The sequence below is a fragment of the Antrostomus carolinensis genome, unplaced genomic scaffold (assembly GCF_000700745.2).
Source record: "Antrostomus carolinensis isolate BGI_N321 unplaced genomic scaffold, ASM70074v2 scaffold12958, whole genome shotgun sequence".
Taxonomy (NCBI): domain Eukaryota; kingdom Metazoa; phylum Chordata; class Aves; order Caprimulgiformes; family Caprimulgidae; genus Antrostomus; species Antrostomus carolinensis.
In genome coordinates, this window is record NW_010332361.1 from 21,246 (window position 1) to 44,882 (window position 23,637).

Consider the following 23,637-nt stretch of genomic DNA (forward strand, 5'->3'; position numbering starts at 1 on the left):
GCCAGCTGTATTCCTCAGGCTGATTTTTAAAGAGTGTGTGTGTGTGTGTGTGTGTGTGTGCCTGCATGTTTGTGACATGGCGTAGTCTTGTACGGAATGGATATGGGGTAATACACATTCCCTTGTTTTTTGATGAAAATGTAAAATGTTATTCAGTAGTCTCAGAACAAAAATTTAGGAAAAACAAAGCTAAAAGGTAACTTGAAATCAAGTGAAATGTCCAACGGTTGCAGGACATCCATAACAGACACAAATCATAAGTAAAATATTTTTAAAAGAATATGAAGTGCACTCACAAGTGATGTTTTGATAATTGTGCATGTCCCGTGTACTTTTCCTTGTTCCTTTTTGAGAAGATGACAATGTTTCCCATAGTGTCTCTTCCTTGTGTATCTGTGTTCCCTAGAAATGCTGCATAAATTTACCATGTATTACAAACTCCTTTAGTACTGAATAGCATTGACAAAGAAAAGGAATCTTACATAGCTTGAACAGGTTGAAAAAATATTGAAGGCTTTACATCCATGAAACAGTAAGGATTTTTCTTGTCTGTGGATTGTTTAAGCATATGAACTTGCTTTTCTGTTGAGCAGGTTATGCATCTGAACTTAAAAATCTGCCCACGTACTCCTTATTTCTGTGAAGTATTACATTGATCATGTGACCTTCTGCTGAGAATACATGACAACACCCACTTTGAGAATACATGACATGCCTGTGCCCTTCTGTGTAGTTGTAAAAATAAATTTCCATCAGTGAGGTGCAGTGTCTTGGAGATCATTTCAGATACAATAAATCATACTGCAGAGCTTCCGCGCTCACCATGTTCACTTGCTGTCTAACAAGACTTTATTGCTCAATCCTTAAGACTTACTCCAACTGAAATGTAAGATTAAACACAGAAAGGCACTTCACTCTATCTCTGCTAGCTATTAGTTCAAATAACTAATCAAAGCCTCTAGTACTCTCCATAGATACAAGGTTTATCATTTTCATAATAAAACCCCATCAGATCAAGAATTAATATCAGTCACAATTTTATTTATTTACCTAGTAAAGAAAATGAGATGGAAATTGGAATAGACTTTACTCTTTCTGCTACTCATAACAAGCAGTAACACATTACAAGCCAGGAAAAAAAAAGATTCCCCATGTTGAAGGCATCTTGTGGCTGCTCTTTCTGGTAAGAATGTGTAACAAAAGTCAATTCATAAGTAGAGTATGAAGGGACTCAGTAGTTCATCCATCCCACATCTGTGTAAGGCTCAGCTTGTTACTCTTCCCATGGACTTCTGTGTTTGCATGTGCCCGCTCTACATTAAGATTTTTAAAAATGCACTTGTTACCACAGAGTATCTGTGAGACAAATAGGTATCTCCAAGGACACTTCATCTCAAACTGAGATAAGACAGATGAATCCTGAGATAAGGTCTCAGGACACAAATACATTTGAGTACCTTTGATGAGTACATGAGTACATTTAGTCTAGGGCACATAAAATTCTAGCAGAGGAAACAGGCCTGGGTAAAAGCTTCATGTTTAAGCACTTCACTTTCATATGTCCAGAGCTAGGTGAGGTTAATCACTGGTAGGATATTAACTCCAATTCAGTTACTGGGATGCAGCAGAGCTTCATCTCTCTTAATTTGGTACCCACAATGAAGTCACCCTTTGCACCTTCTCAAGGAGATGGCATTAGGCCTATATGCACACAGTATGTCCACTCCTCTTTTCTTCTGCTTACACGGCACAACTGCAGGGAGGAGGGGATGTTCACATCAAACTACAGGTGGGAAACAATGTTCTGGATATGAAAGACCACCTCTGTTTGTAACAGTGGTACTGTAACTCCCTGTCCTCTAACTGGAGCTGCTGCAAGGTCTCCATGGCATGGAAGGCTTCATGCTGGACATGAACCAGTGTATGAATATCTGTGATAAAGAGGAAGTTCCATGTTCTGATTTTAACATTTTCCTCTTGCTTTATTTGATCTCTGATGCTGCTCATAGTTCCAGTGGGAGGAGGCTGTGAAATATATTTATTAGGTATGTGTTGAATATTGGAAAAGCTAAAAAATTTCAAACTTTGCAGTAAAAATTTCTATCTAATATGAGCTGCAGTAGGAATTCTTCATGAGGATGATGTTTTCAGTACTCTTTGGTACTAGAATTTCTCACATTCTTTTATGTTACATGGCTAAATTTTTGATAAGTTATCCTTTTATCAGCATTGACTTCATTTCTAAAGCAAATGGAGGACAAGAAAATGCAGTTGTTCCTTTAGCCTGCTGTTGGTAAAAATCAAATCAAGCAATTAAGCCTACAGTTGTTCAAAAAAACATGCACTACTGACTTCTGCAGTTCTAAAATAGATGCATAGCTTGCGTTCAAGTAAGAGACAGCTGACCATTCTGATCTAGAGATTAACGTAATGAAATAAAGTTGGCTTTAAATATCTAGAACTTACAAGGTACAGTGATTAGTTACAGTACTGATTAATGGATAATTATGCAATCATGTACAGCGTTGACCTAAGCAGAAGCCTGGGGCAACTGGTAATGGCTAAGGCTAAATGAAAATTGAAGTTATTTACTTCAGTTGTTGGATACTTTCAGAAAAGATTTAGAACAGGCCCTTTTTTATATTTTATTTTTGGTAGATTAGAGTAAGCACGGTCATTGAGAACAGATGTTTTAATACATTACTGTAGAAATGAATCTTAATTTTCTTGTAAATTGTTGAAATGTTATAAATATGAAGGCTTTTGTGGTAAGAATGTAAACATTCATCTTAACTTATTTAATTTTTGCCTTTTCATTTCTGGGATTTTGTTTTGGAATATTTTTTCCACTCTGTCAGAAAAATCTAGGAAATTATATTTTCATACAGAACTCTTGCACTCAGAACTTCTTTTGAAGCCAGTGTAGCTTTTCACTGCACAAGGATTCTGGTTGTGGTGAAGCTTTTTTTTTTTTTTTTTTTTTCTTTTTTTTTTTTTTACATTTTTACATTTACCAAAGTATATTTTGCTGTTCTTCTTATGAGGAAAGAACTAAGATAATGTGACCTTATTGATCGCTCCACTGCCTGCAGTGTCCTTACTGACATCAACACCGAGCTGGGAATAGAAATGATTAGTCAACAAGAACTCTCTCTGTTCTGTAGGGACAAAGTCAAAACAGCATGGGAACATTATTCATTTGGTATTATTATTGCTGCTAAATTTTCCCATCATTTCTTGGCAAGTAAGAATTTTATCTGAAAAAGAAAGTGCTATAGAATGCATATTATATGCATATATCCAAATTTGTACAGACCTACCTAAAATGATATCTGGAATAAATTCTCAAATCGCAGCCCTGAAAATCTCTTCTTAGCTGCTGCCTGAAAGTTTGGCTCTGTTCTGCAGAAGCAGAGAAGCACATTGGTTTCACGACACTGAACTAGTCATCACCTAGTTTGAGAAAAAAGTAGTAGGATCTTCTTCCAGGCAATAGCAGAATAATTTCGGTGATTTCCTGGGAACTGAGAGACACATATTTGATTTCCTCCTGTTTCATGGAGAATTCATCACCTTCCACTTGGGAGTACAGGGATGTGGATTCTTGGTCATGAAAATATGTTTTTATACTTCATATATAGAAGTTGTTCAGTCAAATACACCTGTGTGTCCTGGAGAAGGCAGTGGAACCTAGATATGTGCTTCTCCAGGTAAATGTCCTAACCATTAGGCTTGGGAATTAACTTTCTTCTTGTTCTCTTTCCTTGAATCTTAAATTCTTTCCTGACAATGTCTAGAGCTCCAACTCAGGAATGTGGTATTATGGGCTTAAATTTTATTCTTCCAAGAAATACAACAGTATTTTTCCAGTCAAGATATATAAATATATCTTCCCAGTGTATTTATTTTAATAATCTTCTGTATGTGGTTCACTGTAAGGGATAAATAAATGATGGAAGAGATTAAGAATTTAAATACTGTGTTACATTATGCACAGATTCTTCATTGAGACTGCAGCCTATTTTTTTTTCTTAGAGCCTGCTAGATTAGAGTTGTTTTCTTTGTTATAGAGGAAGAATGAGGTGAATGACTCGGGGTAGATCAGAGAAACATTCAACCATTCACACTGGAAGTGACCTCTGTGGATCACTTGGTTCAACCCACTCATGGACAAGCAACTAAGATCATGTTGCTCAGGGCTATGTCAAATGGAGTTTTGAGCATCTCCAAGGATGGAGAATGGACAGCCTCTCTGGGCACCTGTTCCAGCAGACAATAGCTGATGCTTAGAAAACAACAAGTATGGCTTCACCCTCTTTCTGGTACCAGTCAATGTTTTGACTTCCCTCTGCCAATTTATGGGCAGAGTTAAGGTGAAAAAAAAAAAAAAAAAAAAGTGAACCCTACTAAAGAGCAGGTGACATAGGAGGGGGAGATGAAGCAGGAAGCTGACTGCCTCTTCCAGTGTGTGAACATGTGCCAAAGGGTGTTCCAGTAAAAGTAACACAGGACTTGGAAATAAGTTTAGCTGAACTCCAAACATGGGAAGTAAACTACTTAAACTAAAAGGCACTTAATATTTTGAGAAGTCACTAGTGTGACTTTTAAAATACATCTTTGGATCTAGCAATATTTTACATGTGCTCATGTGTATTTCTATATATGTCTACACATGTATATGTGTCATGTTAATCTTTCTCTTATTCTGCTAAGTTTTATAACATTTCCTTGGTAAAGTCAAAAGTGTATGTGGCATCTGCAGATTCCATCTACGTAAGACAAATGATGTTATCACTCATTTTATACAACTATTTTAGGTGCATCTTGTGGTTGGGTTTGCATACAGACATGTCTAGCTATGAGGAAAAAAAAAAAAAAAAAGGTTTATTATTTAAAAATCCAGTACTAATTTTGCCATGAATTATTGACTTTACAGGGGAGTTTGACACAGTGCAGAGCCCCTCCACGCCAATCAAAGATCTTGATGAGAGAACATGTAGGAGTTCTGGGTCAAAGTCTCGGGGTAGAGGGCGGAAGAATAATCCATCACCCCCTCCGGACAGTGACTTGGAGGTATGCCTGTGGTAATTGATGAATGGTAATGTGAAGGTTTCTTCTGATGAAAAGTAAATTCTGAAAACTACAGCTGTGGAAATAGCTTGAGGCATTTTAGAGAGCATCATGGACTCAGTCTCACTAACTGAGTGTAACAGATACTAGTTGCTGTTTTAACATACACGTAGCATTATTGTTCTTTATGACGGAGTTAGGCAGAAAAGTAAATGTGATTCAGCCTTGCGCTTTTTAGCTCTAAGATTGTGTGTCTTTCAGTTTCTCATGCAATAGAACCACAAAATTGTGAGACTTTTGTATTCAAAATTGTCACATTTTCTTTCAGTTTTTGAATAGGAAATCTCAAATATGTTGCTCAGCTTAATTACATGTATTTATGAATGCAGTGTAAATATGCAGGAACATCTGGCCATAGCCTTTCAAATACTTCTGCACAAATTTGTCCTTGTGCTTGTAAGTCGTGTCAGTGGATTTCAATGAGGCAGCTTACATCAGTGAAGTTATGGCTGTGCTTTAGTATGTGCAAGATCAGTGCCTTAGTGAAGAAATATATCTGCCTAATATATGGGGTGACGATTTAAAACACAGGTGACCTCTTAGCAACAGAGTAATTATAGCCTTATGACTCCTGTGTTAGCAGTGCACTGCCTTACAGTGACAGGAGGAGGAGGAGGAGGAGAAGGAGGAGGAGGAAGTGGAGTGCCTGTGCCTGTGTGAAACAATCCAGTTCTGGCATCAGGGCAATGTGCTCCCCACCAGTGTGGTGTGTCCCCTGGAGCCACCAGACTGGCACTGGGAGCAAGCAGCCCTGGCCAGCCCAGCTGCTGTGCCTTCACTGACCAGCTCCAGGTACAGCAGAAGGCAAAGACTGTCACTGAGACTTGGCCACACAGATGCTCCTGGGGTGACAGGGTGGGCACTGAGTGTAAATGCCATTGCTTTTATACAGATTTTTTTGCTTTTCAAAGGATTTAACTTCTCCAGTGAAAACACTAACATTTTACATTTCAGTTTTCCTGTTTCTTTTATAGCTTACCAGTGAAAATGAACCTTTCACTAATATAAGGAGTTTCTTTCCCTTTTTCTTTTTTATTAGAATAATCTGTTTTATCCTACAGTATTATTTAAATTCTCTATGACATTATATGTGGCATATAGCACTTCTACCCCAGACTTAATTTTAGTTATGCAGGAGAAATAAAGAACCTTGAATCAGTAAGACTTGCAGAGAAGTATCCCAGAGTATTGTTTATCCTTAACTTAACAATTATGTTTGACTCCTATCATGTTTCTGAAATCTGTGTTATGCAGCTTTTTTGAAAAGCTTTTTAGGGGACAAATAAGAAAAGGTTGAAGAGTTCAAAAGTGACTCTCCTCACTTTTTGCCATGCATCATACACTCACTGCTCTTGCTGATTTTCAGAGAAAACCTGCTTGGTTAAGCAATTAGTTAAACTTTAGGACTGAGTTGACTTTTTGCCCCCCAGGTGGGACACTGATGTTATTTGTTTACTAATACTGTCCTCACTTATTTTTTCAGCGTGTATTTGTCTGGGATTTGGATGAAACAATCATAGTTTTTCATTCACTGCTCACAGGATCCTACGCACAGAAGTATGGCAAGGTACGTGAGCCATGAATTCTGCATCGATTCACTATATCAGAGCTATCTATCTGACCTGCATATGTACGTGTTTTAACCTTCCATGTTCATGGCTTGGGTGAAAGTAGAGGGAAAGTGTACAGTAAACCCCATTTTCAGAGGAGTGAAAGCATGTAAAGTATAAGAGTATAAAGTATAAGAGGGGTTCCTTAATATGAAAAAGTCAAGGAGAGAAATGAGACAGAGACCCTAAGCACAATATATGAAGCAGGGCTGAAGCAGACGCTGTAAATGAGGGAAGAGTTTATAAAGGAACAAGAATGAGATCCTGAGGTACGTTGGAAGACACATTGCAGGGAGGCAATAGAGGTTATGGACAAATAGAAATAATGGACTATTTGGATGCATAGAGGAAGAACTAAGAAATAAACTGGAGTGATGGGTGAATTTATGGGGAAATTCATGAAGCAGAATGAGCAAGTAAGAGACAGACGTGTTTCAACGCCAGCTGCAGATGTTATTCTTTGACTCCCCAGCTTTTCCGTTAAATCTTTGGTTCCCTTGGCTGGCTCTGGGATGACTAATGCCGGGGAGTGAATCCTTTTCCCAAGCAGACAGTTGTACTCATCCTCTCCCCTCCGATGAGATCCAGAAGCAGTTCAGGTCATGCAGCAGTGAGCAGGAGTGCAGGAGGAAGAGCAAGGGAGGCAGAGAGGTACAGTTGCAGCAGGAGCTTCCCTGCTGAGTCAGCAGCAAACCTCCCTGGTCTGGTGGTGCAAACCCAGATTATCATGCTTGGGCAAGGGAAGAAGGGACTGGTGGGAAGACCAGCTAGGAGAGGTAGAGCTAAAGGCCTGGACAAAACAAAAAAATAGGGCAAATTATGGAAAGGAAGAAAATGGACAGGGAGAATGTGGAGATGTACATACGTGGATGTAGGTTTTCTAGGTGTTGTGTCATTCAAGTTTAATTAATACAAAGCTATTTCTTTTTAAGAACATGACCATGTCCATACAATGTCAGACAAAGGGCTTGTTTAGCAAAAGTTTCCTGCCTCTTTATTCTAGCCAGAATCAGATGCTCAAGAAAAGGATGTGAGAAACAGTACATGAAATAGATGCTTTCCACACACACCTCCCCAGCCAGTTAAAGATGTCCAAAGGCAGACCTGTGGATTATAACCACAAATGGGCCAGTCCTCCCTGTTTTGAGACAGCTGTTTGTGGTTATTAAAAGAGTAGCTAACAGGAAGACTCACAGGCCTAGACAAAAATATGAATTTTTGGAATCCTAAGATAAGGGTAGTTATTAATGTCTAGTAAAAAATCAGTCTTGCTTGTTTTGTAGCTTCACGGCGACAAATCAGTGCATGTTTCAGTACTCTGTCAAAAACTCCTCTTCTGCTGTTTCTCAAACACTGTAACAACAGTGACTTTGTCAGAACCATTTCTAACTTGTAGTTATCAAAACAAGAGAGAAACCTAGCTGAACATCAACATCTATATCACTTTTGAGTGTAGCCCATAGACTGCCACAGAACTTGCTGAACTGCCCCAGTGATATAGTCATTCCTTTTATCCTTTTTTTGATTGTGCCCTTAGGATGTTTACATAATATCACATAGTATGTGGTTAAAAAAATCAGAGCACATTTTGTAGCTCACAAACATCCATGAATAACCTGGAAAACTGTCTTAGAGACAGCAACAGAAATGTAATTCCTCTTGGTTTCTCACTTTATGAGTAAGATATTTGAAAAAATCCCAGTACCTCTGTTCTTTAAGAGCCCATCTGCTGCTACAATTGACTCGGTATGTAGAACCCTACGAAACAGGAATAACATTTTAACAGCCAGTAGTACTGACAGCAGATAAAGTTGGCTTGTATAAACTAAGAGTATCTAAAGGGCAAGTGAAATTATTGTAGTTATACTGCTGAGATCAGCATCAGTAAACAAATGTCATGGACAACCATGAAGCAAAAGGAGAGGAATTTTTAAGTAAAAACCTTTTTCTTCTGTACTGATAGGTGACATCTATACAAGTACAGAAAATGCAAAATAAAAGTATTAGATTTTTTCCTTCCTGCAGTGACTACCTTTACCATATTTATAGAGAACTGATTGGGAAGGTAATGAGAAATTGCCAATGAATATGATATATATATATTTTATAATATATATAGTTGACTATAGAGGCTAGAGCAGTAAGAAAGGATATACAGGGAGAGTTTATCATAAGTAGGCTTTAACTTTTGCATATCATTGAAGTGTTGCCTGAACTTAAAATGGGATGTGTCTGAGCCTAAGTGCCTAAGAGGTTATACATGGGAGAAGGGAAAGATAGCACAGCTGGACCTCAGTCAGTCTCTGGTGCATGACCTCTTTAGCAGATGTGGCCCTTATCTTTTCTGCATATGATTTCCATCTGCAGACAAGGTCTTAATCCAGGCTGAAGTTGGGATTGTTATAAAAATTGGGTTGCTGTGACAGTAAACAGTCCATGAATTGTGATGTTCTCAGCAGAAGTCTTGTGAGCCCAAAGGTCTTTCAAAAGTGTTGAGAGAGCTGTTTATCCAGGAAAGGTGGTATGAAATTGTTACTTCACAATGAAAAAAAAAAAAAAATCAAGGTAGTGTAAAATAATGGTGATACTAAATTATTTAATTGCAATTATTTACTATCTGATTTTAAAAAATAAAGGTGTGTAATGCCACACAGATGCTCAGTTGTGTGATATATTTTGTGAGCCCATTTTGTATAACTTAATCAGATTACTCCCAAAAAATAAACCACAAAAAAAAAAAAAATCCAGAGGAAAAGGTTTTCCTCTTCCCCCATATTTAAATATTCTAAATGAGATTAGTGAGTCTTTAACATAAACATTGCTTTAAGGGAAGGCATCCTCTTATACCAAGTGTGCTCACTTTTTACTTTCAAGGGATGAGATGCTGGGTTTAGAGCTAGTTTTAATGTACAGACAAGCAAGGATATTCACCTTCAGTTCTTTCCCATCTACTCTTTAACATGTAAACTTTCATTCCCCTTTTCCACTAGCTCTATTTCTTGCAGCAACCAGATGAAACCAAAACATTCAGAAATTAGTCTTTAAATCTCTCTGCTCTGCTGCAATTCAGGCTGTGCAGGGAATATGGTGAGGGGAGGTGCAGCATGTGGAGGTGGCCATCACGCTGTTAGGGCCAGGCGAAGGGACCAATGTATGAGTGCAGGAGCACTCCAGAGCTGCAGTGGTACCAGGAGACAATTTCTCTTTCAAAAGTTTGACAAGTGGTTCAAGTCAAAGAGAAAAAGGAAAAGCAGACCAGCATTGCCATAGGCAATGGGGGCATTCGTTGGCAGAGATTATGTAGGAAGGCCTGGATCTAGCAGGCAAGTTTCATGTCATATATTTGTCAAGAGAACAGATTTCTGAAGCTGAGAATGGAGACTCTCCTTGCTATATACTTGTCCAGGACTTTGTGTGGTGTGATAATTATTTAATTTCAGAATTATGTAGGTCTATTATAATAACCATGTTAAAAACAAAAGTAGTGATTTGCTGAAAGGTTTAATTTGTTGGATGCAGCTGTAAGCATCTCATTTAAAACACAGGGCAATTTGCTGCTTTTTATCTGGGCACCAGTAGATTAGAGCTTTAAAATCCACTGAAGTGGGATAGATTGAGCCAGAGGCTGGTCAGTGCATCACTTAAACTTACCCAGAGCAATATTCTGTGGCTTGCTGTTTTCTACCTGTGGGTGTTTCTGTCTGACTTTTGGTATAGTGGTTATTTTATTGAGCTGGTCAGAGCTAGCATAAAAAAAAAATAAAAACTACACTACACCTCTGTTAGGTTTCAGGGAAACCATGCTGCCTCCCAGCAGTAAGGCTGCCTTCCAGCAGTAAGACTACCTCTCATTGTTCAGCTCGTTTGCTCATCTGCTTCGTACTTCATAAAACCAGTAGATTTCTATTTTTAATTATCTACTGCAGTAGCAAATTATGAACATTTGAGCTGTTATACTATGACTTGTGTGGCTGCTGATGGTTTTTGCAGCTGAGCACCAGTTGGCAGATATAGTTTTCTACAACGTTGAGTGCTTAAGTGAGGATTTGTTGAGGTGACAGGACATGTGTTAGGAGATGTCATCATCTGTTAAAAGTTTATGAGATGCATTCTTACTCCCTGTGAGCAGTGTGTATTCCTTGTTCCATTACATTCCAGTTAGTCTTGCTGATTTGAGGCTGATTAAGCTGGAGTTTTGTCTACCTCCAAGCATTTATGTTTCATTCATTTCTCACAGGTAAATCCAGAGGGCAAGGATGCCCACATAAATTCTGTGACTCAAGGTACAACTGGTTAAAAGAGTGAAAGTCCCTTGTGACCTTATAAGGGGAAAGAATGTGATTTCCAGGTGCAAACATCAAAACACTTGATAATCAGTTTTGCATATTTTTGATAGCATTGCCAATAACAGGAAGTTGTTGAGGAGGCCACATTAACCTTGTACACTTCTCTGGAAAGGGCTCAGAACCTTTTATTGCTCTCTCTCTACTTGTCCAGTCATTAAACTGAAAAAACTGTCACCATTAGCACCCATTATGACATTCCCAAATTCACTCATAAATATGCTCTTGTCCACTCATATTAATAGTGCATCTCTCATGACCTCCAGTTGTCCTCTCCATTCACTCTGTCATTGTCCAAGACCTCTGAGTCCAATTTCCTACCACCTTCTAGGGAGCGTGGAACAGAAACTCCCTATGGAGTATGTGAGTTTTCCTTCATCAGCCACCAGATAATGGTTATTAAGAAGAAATATATTCCCTTCCTCCGTTGCCACTCACATGAAGCTCTCCTGGGAACAAGTATCCCCTATGAGAGAGAGAGGGCTGAACTTAAATCTGGGATTCCTACACAATGTAGGGAAGTGTCTTTCAGCTAAAAATATTGGTCCTTAACTTAAGAATTTCCACTTTTTCCAGAGGTTGTTTTTGTCGTAAGTCTGTTCAGGACTATGCTACCCATTGAAAATCTATTCTTATAATACTATTCATACATTTTGCTTGTTTTCTTGCTTATTTTCAAGGCTTCATGCATACAAATTCCTGTCCTAATGAATCTACCTGACAGTCTATTTATCTATTTTTTTTTTCTGAGATTTTATAAAGTTTGTTGGGTTTGTATTATTTTTCTATGAAATTAAATGATTTTGAATATCTTGTGCTGAAACCTGACCTTCCAAGACAATATTAAATAGTTTCCTTCCACTAATGGACACTGAGTTTTTGGGGCTTTGTTCCAGTCACTTTCCTCTTGGTCAAAACATTTAAATATTGGTCCTCCTCTAGTATTTTTACCTAGTCTCCCAGGAGGCATTCCAGTGGATGGACCAGTCTAGTACAGAAGTCCACAGACAGACAGTCTGGCTCCAGTTTAGTGCCTTCATAGTAACGTTACTAAAGTCATTTGTATTTTAGTATACAGTGCTGTAACTGGTCTTGACTCGTTTGCATGCTAATGATATCTGGCTAAAATCGTGCCTCTGAGGGCCAGAGAGTTGTGCTTCTTTATTCTGAAAATTATCTGGGGAAAACTTCCAGATTTGTTTCTTTATTATTGTTTCCTCTTTTGTGTATGCTTGTGCAAAGTAGCATAAAATACCATTTTGGCAGAAGTTCAGTCTGCCTTTTATTCAGTTTCCTAATTTTCTGTGCTCAGTTATGTATCAGCTGGACGTGTTTCTTGCTTTCTTTTTGGCACTCAGTTCTTTGTGCCACTTGAGTCAGTCTGCAACTTCTGCTTCAAGTTGAAAGACAGTAAAACGATGATTGGGATGTTACTCTACATTGTGCAAACATTGTAAAACCACAAGACCCTGACAAATCTGCTTTCTCTGTCTATTTTTGTACCTGAGGGAATGAACTTAGTATGGCAGGAGCTAGGTCGTGGTGTTTAATTCTTGTTAAACAGTTGTGGTGCAAGTTTTGGCCAATTTATTACAGGAAGAATTGTTCATGTCTTGAAAATTCAATTCTAGTGACTCTTCTTAGCAGAAGTGTTTATGGGGAGTTCCCAGACTGATTTCATGCTAAGCTGAAATTAATTCTCTTTGCTTTATTTTATTTTACGTATGGTACCTAGCAATATCCCACACATGCCTTCCTCAAAACAGGAACATAGGAAATCCCATTTTAACAGTAATAAAGTCAGGCATAGTTGGTTACAAAAATACTACTAATAAGAAAATCATAAAAGCTTTGTCACGTTTATGTCTTTCAACTATATGAGGCAAGGCAGGAAATTGTGATACATAGTTGGTAGTTTCTGTAAAAATAAATTGGATTATAATGGAATATGTTACAGCAAATTTCCGCATTTAAGTCTGCTTCTACCCAGGAAGGGGAAAAAAGAGGCTGAGAATCAAAAGCCTGAGATTCCAGTCTTGGAAGCACTCCAGTGAATAACTTAACTCACATAAATAATAATGAGTTACCACCTGTGCATAAAGTTATGCACATGCCCTAGCGTTCGTGGGATTGAGGTAAAGAAACATATTGCAAATACTCTTTATTATATTGTCTCTAGGAAGTAAAAATTATAATTTACTGTGCGCAGAAAAAAATGCTACAGAAAGGAGAGAGAAATGCATGTTTATATGTGATGACATTTTGATAAAAGCATTACAACTTGATGAGGAATCTCAAGAGTCGAGAGTATTTTGATGATTTGTGTTCTAAGTATCTTACATGAGTTTTTTCAAATCTGTTAATGTGTGTTCTTTAATCATCCCCTTGGAAAACTGTCCTTTTCACTTGCTGCTGTATTCAGCCATGTGACTTTCAGATTCAGTGAACGTGACTGCAGACTACGTAGGGTATGAAGTTATGTTACTAAGCTCCGCATTTGGTTTTTACTTCTGAAAGGTAGTCTAAGCCAGTTCGAGGGTCAACATAAAAATATTTCCTGTCATTGCCAGAGAATTTGGTCTAACTTCAGATCATTACAATTTCTTGTACACTATTCTGCCCTTTAAGTCTGACTTTTTCATGAGCAAGGGTCAAAATATGTCTACGTTTCAGATTTTACTATTAGTTTTTAAGTGCTTGAGGGCAGAAGCCATCTTTTATTCTGTCGTTGTGAAGGCCTGGAGTAGCAGACGTCTGATCCTGATTGGGAAGCCTTTGATCCTAATACTAACAAATGATCATTTGATGTTTTCCATGATTTTGCTGCCAGGTGCTGGTAAACTTTTAGACTTTTAATCTCAAGGTATTTAAGAAAGGATTTCTGAAAACTTGCTACTGTCAATCAGAGTTTAAATGATGAAATATAGAATTTTATCCTATTTTAATGAGAAGAGAATCACATCTATTTTAAAAGTCTGTTGTAGTACGTTAAGCATAAAAAAGCTAACTGAACCCCACAAGCTCAGACAGATGATTAAGGAAATGATAACACTAGTTACTAGGTGTCAGCTAAGCATCAGGAACTGTTTGTGTGCCTTACTTATTCTAAAACAAATGTAAGGTAATGCAAATTGGCTTAACCTTTTTCCTAGCAAGCCTAGCAAAGTTAAATTCATTATCTCACATTCATTGTACACTAAATGGTCTCAGACAAACTGTTACTGCAGATTGGTCAATTTGTGGTATCTTGCTGAGATAAAGTGATTTGATAGTGTGGAAGCTGGCCTATGAGCAGATGTAACATTTTGAGTGAATCTCATTCAGGGACAGGAATCCTGTATTTCATTGGAAATGAAGAGATGATCTGTAGCAAACAAACTTACATAAGCTTTCCCATTCCTGTGAACCACCTAAAGAATTGTGCCATAGATTGTAGGCATGCTGAAGAACACTTAGAAGAATACTTACAGACTTGTTGAATTAATACCTTCAATAAAATCATAAAGGAGTGCCTGGAAATTCATCAGTGAGCACCTGCATAGAAGAAGGACCTGACAGAAAAGGGAAGAACAGTGCGGGATTTGAGGATCCATCATGGAGCAGCAGAAAGTGTGGAAAATAAGTGATATAGGCCTAAGCATGGGCAAAGCATTGATGATATATCCAAAGTGAAACTCAATTTGGGGAAGTAGGTTTAGGTTTTAACTACCTTTTGTATTTTTCTAAAGCAGAAACATTAGAAATTGAAAAGGCCTCTTAAATCACACCTTCCATATCACAGTGTAGGATGATTGCTTACAAAGTAATCATTTGGTAAAGATAATCACCTTTCCTAGCCTAGTTTTACTATGACCTTGTTGAGATCTTCTGTGTGCCCAACAGTTGGGAAGAAAAGCCAAGAGAACAGAGGAATTGTGCAGTGGACTGGGTGTGACATGGAGTTTGTTTCCATCTCTGCTGCTGACTCAGTGCATTAGGTCAGAAAAAAGTATTTACTGCTCTGTGAGTCAGCTTTTTTCTACCCACGAGTTGACAGGCAAGATACTTACATATTTTTATAAAAGGGTTGAGGATGAAAAGTGTCGTGCATTCTTATTATAATAAATATTGGTTTTCTTACATATAACTTCTGTGAGAAGTTCCTTCCCTGTTTACAGCCTTCTTTATGCAGGTTTACACATGGCCACCAGCTTTCCCCCTATCAATTTAGCCAGATTACAAATGCCTTGACCTTCAAAAAACTGGCTATTTCAACATCCCCAGCTCTCCAAATGTTCTCACACACAGATTCAGCAGTCTCTTCTTCTAGTGCTATATTAAAATAGCTTAATACTGAAAGGATTTTATAGAAATCTATTGCAGTGCTAGTTTTTCAGAACACTTTGTTTACAGCAATTTTTAAAAGTAATTCTCATGTAACAAAGATATTGAAGTAGTTAACCTTGATTTCTGTTTTTTAAGGATCCACCAATGGCAGTGACTCTTGGACTGCGAATGGAAGAAATGATTTTTAATCTTGCTGACACACATTTATTTTTTAATGATTTAGAGGTAAGAACCAAAAGAACATAACCACCATTATGCTTGGGGTTGTAGCATAGTGGCTTTGCTCTGCATTAGTGTTTGTTGTGTGTGACATTTTCTGCCATTCTAGACTTTGGGTTTTTTCATACTCTAATCAAAGATGGCTTAGCCAGGTAGCAGTGACTTGCCATGGCACCAGAGTCCTTCCATGAAACTGGATGAGAAAGGGAATCTGCTAATTACCCTCTCCTCTCCTTGTCCTATGGCCATCTTTTCAGTTTCCCTGGATTTAGAGCTGTCTGCAGCCATTTCCAGGAGGGGGACATATGTGCCTTCCATTCTTTCTCTTGAAGTTCTCTGCATTTGTTTTCAGTGGGTACCATCAGCTAACCACAAGAGATTGTGTTCTTCTCTTCACATACCTGAATAGCCTTTTGGCTGCAGGCCACCCTTTCTTGCTCAAAGGTAGAATATTTTTCATTTACCTCAAAGACTGCAGCATCAGAGAGATGGGACTATGATAGGTGTGCTTGTCAGTGATGTCTCTTCCCGAGGTAACCAGGCAACCACATATTTTGTCACGACATACTCAGGGTGTGCAGTTTGGCATCCGGTCAGAAAAGGGAGAGACCTCTTCCTAGGGAGTGATGGCTGTGGACTGCTCACCTGTCAGGAGCACGCAGATGGACTGCCACAGGGACAGACCTTTTGTTTCACTCCAGGAATCCAGATCTGTTATTGTGGAAAATGACAGTCTTACAACCATGTGTGTCAAGAGACAGGGGGTGAAAAACAGTTCTCAAATTAAACTATGGGCTTTTCAGTCCTTCCACTGCTCTAAATCAGTTTTTTTCTTACTCAAAGTGGATCCCAGACTCCCTCTCTGAACAGATATTTTGTCACTAATGGCACTTGGAAGCCTTTGAGGTTTTGTTTAAAATGCCAGAGAAAGGTCTCTGGGGAGTGAAAAGAAAAAAATGAGGATAAGTGAGATTTTTCCATTCACTGGGATGTTGATTTGTGCACTTGTCTTGTTCCTTCATTGATTGTAAGCAATAGGAAAAATAGAAGGTACCAGGCTGTAGTTGTCTTTGCCATCCCTTGCAGACCTCATTTATTCTTACTTCTTTTTAAGTCAAGAACCTACTTCACCCTGTACCTGAGCTGCACTTCCTCCTTCCAGCAGCAGAAACCTAAGAAAGTAAATGCCTTCTACAGTCAGTGTTTTATTGCAGTCCTAATGAGTCATCACTTGACAATGCAAGTGCATTCGGTGAATGTTCTCCTTCTGGTGCCCCATACCAGGGGAAGATTCCAAATAAATTTTTCAAAGCATTGTTTAAATTTCTTTTTAGCAAACCTTTGCCCCTGCATGTTCAGATTTCATGTGGCACGCAATGAACTTTAAGCCGTTTGGTAGCATATGCCCAGAGTTCTTCAGTCTTGTGCTGAGTTCAAGTGGAAGAGTTCCGCACAATGGAGCTTTTCTCTCTTTCCATACCTCTTTATTCTTGCTTATGGCCACTGAAGCTTCATTCCTTTCTCTCATTATTTATTTTCCTTGTAGATCTCAGGTTTATCTGTCATAGGTAGATCATCACATTTTTGTATATTATTCATAGGGTGGTTTCAGTATCCTGTCGAAAAATTAATACTCCAGCTCATTCCAGAGCTTGAACAGTATCCAAACAGTTTTCATCTTTAGAGAAATCAAAAAATACTACTTGGGAACTGTATTGGTGAATCTCATAACTCAATCAATTTGATTTGATTAAAACCAGTTTCTACATGCAATTAAATATTTTCTAGCCCAGAATTAATCTTTATTTCAAAATCAACTCACTTACTTACAAGATTACCAAAATTCCAAACTTCTTGTTCTGAAATGAGCTGTATGCACACATTCTGGCATATGCAAGAAGACCAACAATTTTCTGTCTTCTTAGCAAATAAAAAATAATTGCATGATATTCTGTGCCAAAGTACATAGATGTGTCCTTTAATATGCAGATGAATAAGTCTGTTTAAATATATTTGCAGAGCACATGGCCATTACTGAATATTTCAGTGCATCTGTGTGATGACTGTGTCATTAATTCTGACAATCCCTAGTTCTGACTTGGGGTCTCTCTCTCATCTCTCCCCCTCTCTCCATGTCTCTTTCTCTGTCTTCCTCTCTCCATCCTCCCCCAGGAGGAGGGAGGTGAGTGCTGAGCTGCGGATGGTCATGGCCATCAGGACAGAAGACCTTCAGTTCTTACTGAAGGAAGTGAGATTGGCCTTTACTAACTAGACAGATTACTTCTCCTTTCATCATCTCACTTTTTTAATGCTGAGCCATCAGGTTCCATACTTTCTGTCTTGCTTTCATCTTCATCCCACAATAAACCTTGTGGCTCTGCACATGACAACCGTAATGTACTAGTGAACCTGTATTCCTGTAATACTGACTCCAGTCACTACATCCTCTAAGCTCTCTTTTTTTCCCTGTCTTTCTTGGTTGCAAACACTGCATACCAGGGTTTAGTAATAATAACCAAGTTATTGAAAGCTATCACATACAAAAATAAAGTTCTCCTTCTTCTATGCAAATCTGTCTCACTACAATGACTGCTGATGCTGAAATTCCTATCTGCTGAGACATTCCCTGCTGACCCAGTAACCCCTGTTCTAATCAGCCAAGCTGCACTTTTATTTCAGGCTAGGCTGTTCTCCAGCAATTTCATTCTCAGTGTATAAATTTTAGTTAGCTTGAGAAGTCTCGCTTGGGAGGGCAGTTGGTGTTCTGCCATGAAAATAGGAATCTGGTGCTCTAGAAAGTTCATGTGCCTAAGCAATGCTAAGAGACGGGACTCAGTTCTGTAATAATTTCCAGACTAATGCATTCTCGTCTCAACCAGGTAAGGAATGAATTCAAGTTTTTCTCCCTATTTCAGTTTTAATTTTAAGACAGCTTTTAGAAATGTTGGTAGGCATACTATGCATGTTAAAAAAACCCTGTTTCTGCGATTTGCAAGAAGGAATTTGGACTTGAATCTTCCAACTCCATTATCCCCCTCCATTCCCAAAACAATGAAGAAAAAAAGAGTATTTCAAACAAACTGAGTTACATTTCCATTTCTATGATAATCCTACCATATTTTAAATAGGATTTTGTTGTCATTTTTTTGCTCATTAGAAATTGAAATGAGAAATGAAAAATAGGATTTAGGTAAGTTTCAGAATTTGGGAGGCAAGTCAAACTAGTTTTAACAGAAATTGAAGCATATACATAAAAAGGAGTATTCTGTATAGCCTGAGAAAGCATAGTGCTGAATATCTCCTCAGTAATAACATTTTTGTGTACAGTGTGGTGAGTCAGTGTTTTTACTGGATAATGAAATTACTGTCCATTCCAGGAGGATGGTTTTTACAGATGATTTGTTGATTCTGTACTCTAAAATAATTTTTCAGCTCTAAAAATTGCTGCAGAGAATTGACTGCGCTTAGATATAATTTAAATTAGTATTGCTTCAAGCAAAAGCCAGTTATTGTACCTCAATTCTTCTCCTGTACTCTCAGTAATAGGAAATAGATTTTATCTTTCTTAGTTTTGACCTTGCACTGGCAGTGAACCACTGTTACTAGAGTGTAGCCAGTACATGTAGCTGGTGTGAAAAGCATTTTACCTTAACATTTAAAATGACAGCTTGCTTTCTTTCCTTCTTCCCTGCAACTGTTTGGTCTCCTCTTCAAGCAAACTCACATCTAGTGTTGTACCATCAATTTCCTGTTTCTTTTGGGAAAAGTAGAAAACTATCTCAAATCTGCACAAACCGTCTCCTCTTTTTTTTCCGGAAAGCTTTTTCACAACATTTAAGTGAATTTGTATAATTTAAACATTTTTGTTGAAGTAAATAAGTAAAAGAGAAAATGAAGTAAAACAAAGCAAATAGAGGTGGGCATGAGTTTGTTGACCAGCAAATGTGTATTGCCACTACTGTGAGGAGTTGAGCCATGGATCCAAGATGAGACAGGAGAAGAGGAAGAGGGAGAAGGAGGAGGCTGGCGAATGTTGTTGGGTTTGATCCTCTCATGTGGCTACAAACTAAGCAACCTTCTTGCAGGAACAAGGGGCAAGTAATCAGAAAACGGCATGTTCCCCTCTTCTCCTGTTGCTGGAATCAATGAACAAAATGAAAGATAAATAAAAGTAAACAGCTGAGCCTTTGCCACCCACTCATAATTAACTTAATAATGAAATTATCAGCAGAACAGTTATCTGTAATTTTCAAGGCTGGAACAATGTAGCTGAAAGGCTTAAGAAAATACAAACAGCAGCAGACGCTCCTTATTCCTCAGGGCTTCTGTGTGCCCTCCATTTAATTAGTATACCTTCGTATCCAATGGACTGATTTTTAAACTTTTAAAATTATCTTATGTTTTGACCAGTTTCTGGGAAATTGGCAAAGGTGATTAGGAAGCCAGATATTGCTCAGATATTGCAGAATATAGAGTTAGAATTTGTCCCAGTAGGGCTTTTTGTCTGATTTTTTAGTTTCTCTCCTACACTGGGTGGAGTATAGTTGCATTTTTTTTCTGGATAATAATAAATAAGGGTAAAGAAATTAGTCTTTTATTTCGACTGCCACTTTCCCTTTTCTTTCTCTTTTCATCTGCTATTTGCATCCAAAAGCAGTTTTAAAAAATATTCTACAGTTTAAAATAATTTCCTCAGACAGAAACAAAAAATTTTAGTACTCCAGTGGGGAGAAGAATGCTTCATTTATGTTCCTTGAACACTGCTCTTTCATGCCTGTCTTAATGGATTAAGCCAGATGAACAGAGTTTGGCTGCTTATTCTTTTAGTCTTGATACAAAATTTTAAATTATGATTGTTTGTATGATGCAATGGAATTATGCATTTGAAAATGAAATTATATGCATTTATTTTATAAAAAATTGCTAATTTATTTTTTAAAAAAACTAGTTTAATGTGGGTAAAAGTCTGTTAAGTTTCCATTCAGTGCAAATAATAATAATTAAACAAACAAACAAACAAAAAAAAACAGAAAGAAGAAATGGCAATTCCCCAAATTCACACTCCAGGAAATTGTGGCATACACATTTGGAAATCACTCCCCTGTTGAAATATATCCTTTATCTGGACAATTTAGCACTGATACAAGACTGAGATAGGAAATGTAGAATGGTGTCCTCCTGCATGTCACAGAGTCTGAATTAAGTGCAGCTTGTCAGCAACTTGATCTGAAGTAGATGATTCAGATGACTCTTTATTTGAGGTACAGAATGTGCATTTTAGAAGTTCCACCTCATTTTGTCTCAGTGATGAGATTAAATTATCTGAAAACATTTATTGGGGAGTAATTTTTAAATACATCATTGAACTTTTCTTGTATTAGGATTATGTTAACAGCTATTTTAAATATTAAAAAAATACTTATATGGAGGAAAGTAAATCTCTGGACACTGAATTTCAGGTGTGTCTTTAGGTTAAGTTGTTAGTTCTAACAACTACAGAAATCAGTAATACAATGCCTATTCATATTTAGTGCTGCAAGGTGGCTTGAGTTCTATATTTATTTGTGCTTCCCCCACATTTTCCTATCTTTCTGCCATAACCACTGTGCAGAAAAGGATATTTGATAGCTATCCAATTATTAAACCAGCTTGGAGAGGAGTTCAGTTTTCCAGTGTAGCTCAGATCCCTGAAGTTACTTCCATTCCTTCTGAAACCAGGAAATAATGAAATTTTCCAGGACTGCTTGATTATCTGTGATTTTCCAGCCAAAGGCATTTGGATAAAACAAGAAAAAAACCTGATAAGCATCCAGACTCCTAGAGACTTAACAGAAATTACAGGCCTGTGGATCTCCATCATCATTAACTTTTAGGAAGTGGGGAAATACAATTTAGGTGATTTTGGAATATGGGTATACTACAGAGACTGTAAATGAGACTGGTTGAATTTTTTTCAGTTAAAGCTATTTTAATCTAAAATCACACAAGTTACATATCACTTTTCTAAAGGCCTGTTTTAACTAATTTACACAGTGTAGGAGTTGACGGATGTATTATTGTAAAGAAATTGGTGGGAATAGGAAGCTATAAGTGTATATACGCTGCCATCTTCTGGTGCACTTAGTGGCCTGCACCGAGCATTTCTTCAACATCTGTACTAAGCATCTGGATAGCACACTTTATTATAAGATAATTTATCATTTGTTTGGGTTTTTTTCAACAGGAGTGTGATCAAGTTCATATAGATGATGTTTCTTCTGATGATAATGGACAAGACCTAAGGTAAGATGGACCATTTGTTTCTTTTTTTTTTTCTTCAAAGATTAAATAAATTGAGCATTTACAGGAATACATTGTATTTATTTTTACTGTATTTTGGGTGTTTGCAGTACCTACAGTTTTGCAACTGATGGCTTCCATGCAGCTGCAAGTAGTGCAAACCTTTGTCTGCCAACAGGTGTAAGAGGAGGGGTTGACTGGATGAGGAAGCTGGCTTTCCGTTACAGAAGAGTAAAAGAGTTGTATAATACTTACAAGAACAACATAGGAGGTGAGTTTAATTGTCAAAACCGATTTAGAATGCTGATCAGGTTATACTGCGTAGTGATGAACTCCCACTGAGGGAATGTGCCTTGGAAACCACAGAGTGAATGGAAAGTGATGTGACTGGACCTTGGGCTATTGAAAGCTACTGAGTGTAATGGCAGAGCCAACATTGTGTTGTTGTGGAGGAGAACCAGAGGTGGGGAAAGAGATGAGGCTTCCCTTTAGCTTCCATGGAGCCTATTTTTCTCCTTCAGACACAGCTCAGCTATACCTACCTTACTGATTGGTTGAGCCACTTACTCTACCTCAACTATGCTGTTATTCTAGGAATGAGGTTGTATAGTTTCCACAGCACAAATTAGTTGTGGCTGGCCTGTTCCATCCTACATTTTCATGATCTTGTTGGTAACAACACACTATCCACTAAATTCTCTGCTAGGTACCTGCTAGTCCATTTTTACCAGTGGATGCAAGAAAACCCTAGCACTGCCATGCCACAAGCCCTTTTTGGTGATTCTGTAGCTTACACAGTTAATTGTGTTAGCAAGAAATTCAAGTCTCATTTGGGCTCAGAGCTTTCCTGTTACCGTTTTCATTCATGGACTCACTCATGGCCAGCAGACTTGTAGGAAATCAAGCAGCAGAACTGAAATAACCTATTCTGGAGAGTCCTGTGTGACTTGCAGAGGCTGCCAGCTCTCTTCTGAGGGGGGGAATACATCAACTGACTGCCTTAAGAAGAGCCTGCGAGAACAGGGAATATTTACAAGTTTTCAAGCATTGTTACAGCCACAGTTGAGGATAAGATGAGGTGAACTCAAACAGGAAGGAGTTCAAGTGAACACTCATTCTACAGCATGGGCTTTTTTAACTTACCTGAAATGTATTTCAAAGGAACCTGAAACTCAAAGTAAAGCTCACCGTCAGCAAAACCAGACAGTTTGATATTCATTTCTTGCAGTCTCTCAAAAATGGGAAACAGGACTACTAATATGGGCAATAATTAGTCATTACCTTAATCATTTTCTAAACTATGTAAACCTGAAATATATATTTTCTCTTAGAAGTTCAGAGTCTTTATTTGCCACAAGAGGAAGCAATAGGAGCAAAGGGTGATAGTTAAATGGCTGATTTTCACTTGCCCTGACTTGCCATTCATTGGTTTCATGAATGGAGTTTTTATATATTAAGACTACTTGCAACATTATTATCCATATGTTTACTGGATTTTCTTCTATCTCCTAATACATCTAAGATTCTAAAGCTGTTGCATTTCATAAAACTTTTAACATTAGTAAGAGCTCAAGTCCAAGAGCACAGCATAGGAAAACACACTAAGAGGAACAACCATTGCAAAGGCAGAGTGCAATATGTGCATATGCACACATGTGGTGCATTGTGTTAAGGTTTTTATTCTTTCCCACAAATCCTGCTTCTGAAATACATTCCATCCATAGTGGGCA

General features: G+C 37.9%; 1 protein-coding gene across 9 annotated transcripts in view; it reads left to right on the plus strand.

Annotated features, from left to right (window-relative positions):
• Nucleotides 1-23,637, plus strand: part of EYA4 (EYA transcriptional coactivator and phosphatase 4) — a 49,874-nt gene that overhangs the window by 18,348 nt on the left and 7,889 nt on the right. For all 9 annotated transcript variants that reach the window (XM_029086352.1, XM_029086353.1, XM_029086354.1 and 6 more), the window contains 5 exons: nt 4,937-5,073; nt 6,614-6,697; nt 15,545-15,634; nt 21,852-21,910; nt 22,018-22,178. In XM_029086352.1, the coding sequence (XP_028942185.1) occupies nt 4,937-5,073; nt 6,614-6,697; nt 15,545-15,634; nt 21,852-21,910; nt 22,018-22,178 (531 nt within the window). The remainder of the gene's footprint in view (nt 1-4,936; nt 5,074-6,613; nt 6,698-15,544; nt 15,635-21,851; nt 21,911-22,017; nt 22,179-23,637) is intronic.